We start from the raw sequence: 4,441 nt of genomic DNA on the forward strand, positions 1-4,441 counted from the left end.
TGCCCAATGGCGTGGGGTCACTTGCTGCGCTCTCGTGTTTTGGCCCACGTCGTTTCGCACGAGCTTTGTGGGCCTCGACCTTGCGCTGCGTCTCGCACACGGCGCGACGAAAGGCACTGGTCGCCTTGGGCTGAGCGTCCGTGATCTTGTTCGCGGTACCGTAGCCATCTTTGCAAGGACGACACCACCGTCGCGTGCGAGGAGCGTGGCGCACCTCGTGGTTCAGAGCCGCGACGTGGACCTCGTGGACCGTTACCTACGTGATGTGATGCCGGTGACCACCACGCTGGGCGACATGGCCACTACCGTTCATACGTGCTTGCACGCATATGGCTGGACGACAATCTATCCCGCGCTCGAAGCCTTTTTGGAGCGCTGGCTGACGGCACGTGAAGCGAGCGGCGTGAGTCATCTCGTCACGAGTCTGGCTGGCATCTTCACCGGCGTCACCGCGCTGTGCCCACCGCTGCGACAGGCTTTTGTGGGCGAGTTTGTCAAAATGTGCTGGCAGCATTTGCTCGAGACGACGACCCCGCCCATGCAGCATTGGATCCTCGTGGACGCGTATTTGATGGACACAGCACCACAGCACGTGCGTGGCAACTGGCTCGACGTGCGGCTACCGCCCGTGCTCATCGGTATGGTCGATGGTTTTCTCTATGGACGCTCCTTTGCATCGGCGCTCGCACGCAAGCAGGTATCGGCGTCGAAGCAACTCCAGCAGCTGCCATTTGGGCTCGTTCAGGCCATTGCAAGCCACCCGACGCTGCCCCAGCAACGGTACCTTGACGTGCTGGCGACCTCGATCAACGAGCTCGTGCGCACCAGTGTCGACGTCGGGCGGGAGACACCGCAAGCTGTGTCGTCGAGTGATCTTGGCAACATTATGGATGCCTTGCACCGTCTGGGCTGCATCAATGCAGCACTGCTGACGGCGTGTCGAGTGATTAGCAGCCCCGAGCGTGTCGTTGCCGGTCTTTTGCTGTTCCTACAGCTGCCGGCACCACCCCTGCCGCCCTCGGCGCAGTTGGCCATTGCCCACTTTGCCGAGTCGGCGGCACCGACGTTCCACTATACCGACCACACGCAGCACGACGACGTCCTCTCTAGCTTCGTTGACGTGATCGAGGTGCTCACGCTCACTGCGCCTCGCGACGTGCTGCCGTTTGTGACTGCCTGGTGTGCAGCGCTGCCAGAAACTCTGGACGCGACCCGCTCGAGCCTCTACCCCGTCGTCGAGATGCTCTACAGCCGGTTGAAGGGCAAGGACCTCGACCTTGTCGTGCACCTGGCGGGGCCGTGCTTGGCAGCGTTGCTGCAAGGCGGTGCGCTCACCCCGGTGCCCGCATTGAACGACTTTGTCTTGACGGCCATTGAGGTTGACGCGGACCACTGCGACGAGTGCGCTGCGTTTGGTGTATTTTTGCTCGATGGCCACTGCATGGAATTTCGGTGCGAGTACGACGACGGTCCCTGCAAAGCACTCGAAGAGCTCGTGAAGGCCTACCCGCTCGAGCTTTTGCTGGACCAAGTGGACGGAAGCGACGACTCGGCGAGCGACTCTGACGACGAGCGCTCGGCCAACTTTTTTATTTGGAAGCGAGCGCAACCCGGTGGTGCAACGATTGACGACCTTATCGAGTATCTTCACCGCAGTGCTCAGCGGCAAGGAGACATTGCGCGCGTTGCAGTGCTCGACGAGGTACTCGCACTCCATGCGGCCGCCATGGACGTCGACGCACCTGCGCCAAAGCGCCCACGTCATGAAACGTAGTCGACGCTAAGCATCTTTCTCTGTATACACACGCGTAATTTTTCTTATGATGGTTGAATTGAGGGGTTGTCAAGCCTGTGGCGACCGAGCTCGCAACTATTGCAACTCCAGAGCTGGATACGCCCAGCATTTGCGCGACGCGAGCGAGAGCAGCTCCCGCGGCGCACTAGGTCAGAACGCGACGTGAATACTCCTCGATGGCGCTGTACGCATTCGTTGCATCTTCACGCCCCCTCCTCCTACCGCGATGGGAACCGTATGGGTTAGACAAGTCGACGGGCGCACCACGTGGCGCAGGGCGAGAAAGGTATCGTATCTATAACGGTCCGTCGTACAGGAGCTGCAATATGGGTGCTAAATTGACACTCTACCGGCATCACTAGTACATTGTAGGTGCGGTGGAAACTCAGTAGTAGGCGCGGTGGAAACTCAAGTAGCCTTACTACTACTTACGTATTGTTCGTGATGACGCTCTGACGACCGCGTTATGTTGCGTGCCCAGCTGAAATGTACTGCCGCCACAAGCGCATCCCGTCACCGATCCGATCGACGCTGTCATGATATCTCGAGAAAACAACCACTGTAGCGTCGCTCTATACAGTTCTGCAACCCTCTTTCCGTTTGGAGTACATGCATCAAGAACATTTACCATCTTCTCGGCATGAAAACGAGCGTGGATCGCGATGTATCGTGGATGCGTTCGACACGTTCTGAGTTTCTGATCTATCATCTCGGTGCTCGGACGTTGTGCGGCACCGATCGAGTAGCTGTTGGTATTTTGTTTCTTGGGGACCCACCCCACTGGTTTGTCCGTCCGCCATTGGGGCATACTTCCATAAAGGACAGGCCTTGCCGAACGCTCGCGACGCCGTGTACAGCGCCTAGCGAGGGGGATGGGCCCATCTTCGTATGTCACAAAAGCTAGGTCGATGGAATCAATTGACGTGTAACTGGTTTCGTAACCGTACTACCTGACGTCACCAAGAGTCCATACGTGCACACTCGTCCGACATCAAACACACTCACGTGATAAGTGATGGCGACCTAGCGTTGGCGTGCTTATGGTACAGCTCAATTTTGTCACCACTGATGGCGCATTGCGACTGATTGCCGACCGGGCACAGGGGGGACATCTGGCAACGGAACGTCACTTCGTGGTACGCTCGGTCCATGATCTTCTTGACTAAGCGGCCATGTGCTCTGTCCCGCACCACATCTGCTCGTGATAACTCGCATGTGAAACTCCTCCAAGAGCTCGTATCTTGGAACTACTCACTGGGCTCGGAGTCATCACACACCAGATTAGACGAGTGTGTGACCATGGAGCAATCGGTGGCGACGGAGTAATCACACTGCAATATGGTATCGAGGTTGGGACTCTCCACGGGGTTACCACGCGTCACCGGATATGTGCTTACTGTTAACTACGGAAGTTAGATCAGATGCGCATCCTTACTATCCCTTCTTGCTGCGTTTTTGCCTTCTTGGGCAGTCCATCACAATGTCGGTCAACGCAAAAATGTCTTGTGGGTCACGAGGAATCGCACGTCGACGCGCGCTGTCCACCGACAGGAGAAGAATTCCGTCCGACACACAAACCGCGACTCGACTCGGATTAGTATCGTCTCGCTGTAATCTGCTTGTGATAGGACACGGCAAGGCTGTGATGGACACCCTGTCAAGCTCGTGGGACATACGTGCATATGATGACCGTGCATGATGCGCTCATACCAGGCGTATTACTCAAGGCGTACCAGCCACAAGAGCGTCACGTCACTCACTTTGCAACCAGCCATGGCGACCACAAGCACACCGCTCTACACGGACCTCGAGGCCATCTTGAGCCGCTTCCGCCGCAAGCGCAGCAAGCAAATCGCATTCTTACGGCGGTACCTCGACGTGCTCCAGAAGCGCGTCACCCACCTTCAATGGTGTCACTCGACACTACTGAGCTGGGAAGACGTCTCGAAAGCCCTCGCGGAAGACACGCTGGACAGAGTCCGGGAGAACCGAGCACTGATGCGCGAGGTCGCGACGTCCGAGAGCCTGCGCACCCTCCTCGCGGCGTGGGTGAGTGCCCACGCATCGCCTCGCGTACGTTAAAACTCACTTTGTCGTCTTGCAAACATCTCACGTCAAAGTGCGTAGACGCGGACACCGGGGCACGACCCGTGGACCACTGCACGGCTCTTCAACGGTGCCCCGGACGCGCGCAAGGTCGGGCTCGAATGGATCTTGCAGCAGAGCTACCACAGCACATCCAGTGCGCTGGCCCACGTGTCGGCAGCGCTTCACGGAGACGATGACGCGGTCCGCGTCACCATGACGTTTGATGGCGCCGAGATGAGTCTCACGGTCACTGCGCAGTGGGTCGAGCCGTACCCGATTTCGCATGTCGCCGACGCCGCGTGGCGTGCGAGTCGGTCGTTTTTAGCGACGTGCTGTTCACAGCAATCCGACTGCTCGAGCTTGCGCGCCGCTGTGAGCAGCTACGTCGAGTACTTTCACGAAGACGTTGGCCCCCCAAGCCCAAAAGATCGTTTCTAATGCACTCTACGGCCGATACGACGCGCCCGACCGGACCGTGCTCATCATGCGCTCGGTTCTCTCGGACGAGGCCCACCCTGTGCCCCCGGATACGTGGTGCGCCGACTCGCGTCAATGGTT

General features: G+C 58.4%; 2 protein-coding genes across 2 annotated transcripts; both read left to right on the forward strand.

Annotated features, from left to right (window-relative positions):
• Nucleotides 1-295: 295 nt before the first annotated feature.
• On the forward strand, nucleotides 296-1,774 carry SPRG_17216 (hypothetical protein; the record flags this gene model as incomplete). The annotated part of the gene is made up of 1 exon (XM_012356566.1): nucleotides 296-1,774. One exon carries the CDS (start codon nucleotides 296-298, stop codon nucleotides 1,772-1,774), a length of 1,479 nt encoding a protein of 492 aa, XP_012211956.1.
• Nucleotides 1,775-3,568: 1,794 nt separating this feature from the next.
• On the forward strand, nucleotides 3,569-4,321 carry SPRG_17217 (hypothetical protein; the record flags this gene model as incomplete). The annotated part of the gene is made up of 2 exons (XM_012356567.1): nucleotides 3,569-3,868; nucleotides 3,923-4,321. The coding sequence occupies 2 exons, from the start codon at nucleotides 3,569-3,571 to the stop codon at nucleotides 4,319-4,321; spliced, it is 699 nt and encodes a 232-aa protein (XP_012211957.1).
• Nucleotides 4,322-4,441: the final 120 nt, after the last annotated feature.

Source organism: Saprolegnia parasitica, assembly GCF_000151545.1.
Source record: "Saprolegnia parasitica CBS 223.65 unplaced genomic scaffold supercont2.506, whole genome shotgun sequence".
In the NCBI taxonomy this organism is placed as follows: domain Eukaryota; phylum Oomycota; class Saprolegniomycetes; order Saprolegniales; family Saprolegniaceae; genus Saprolegnia; species Saprolegnia parasitica.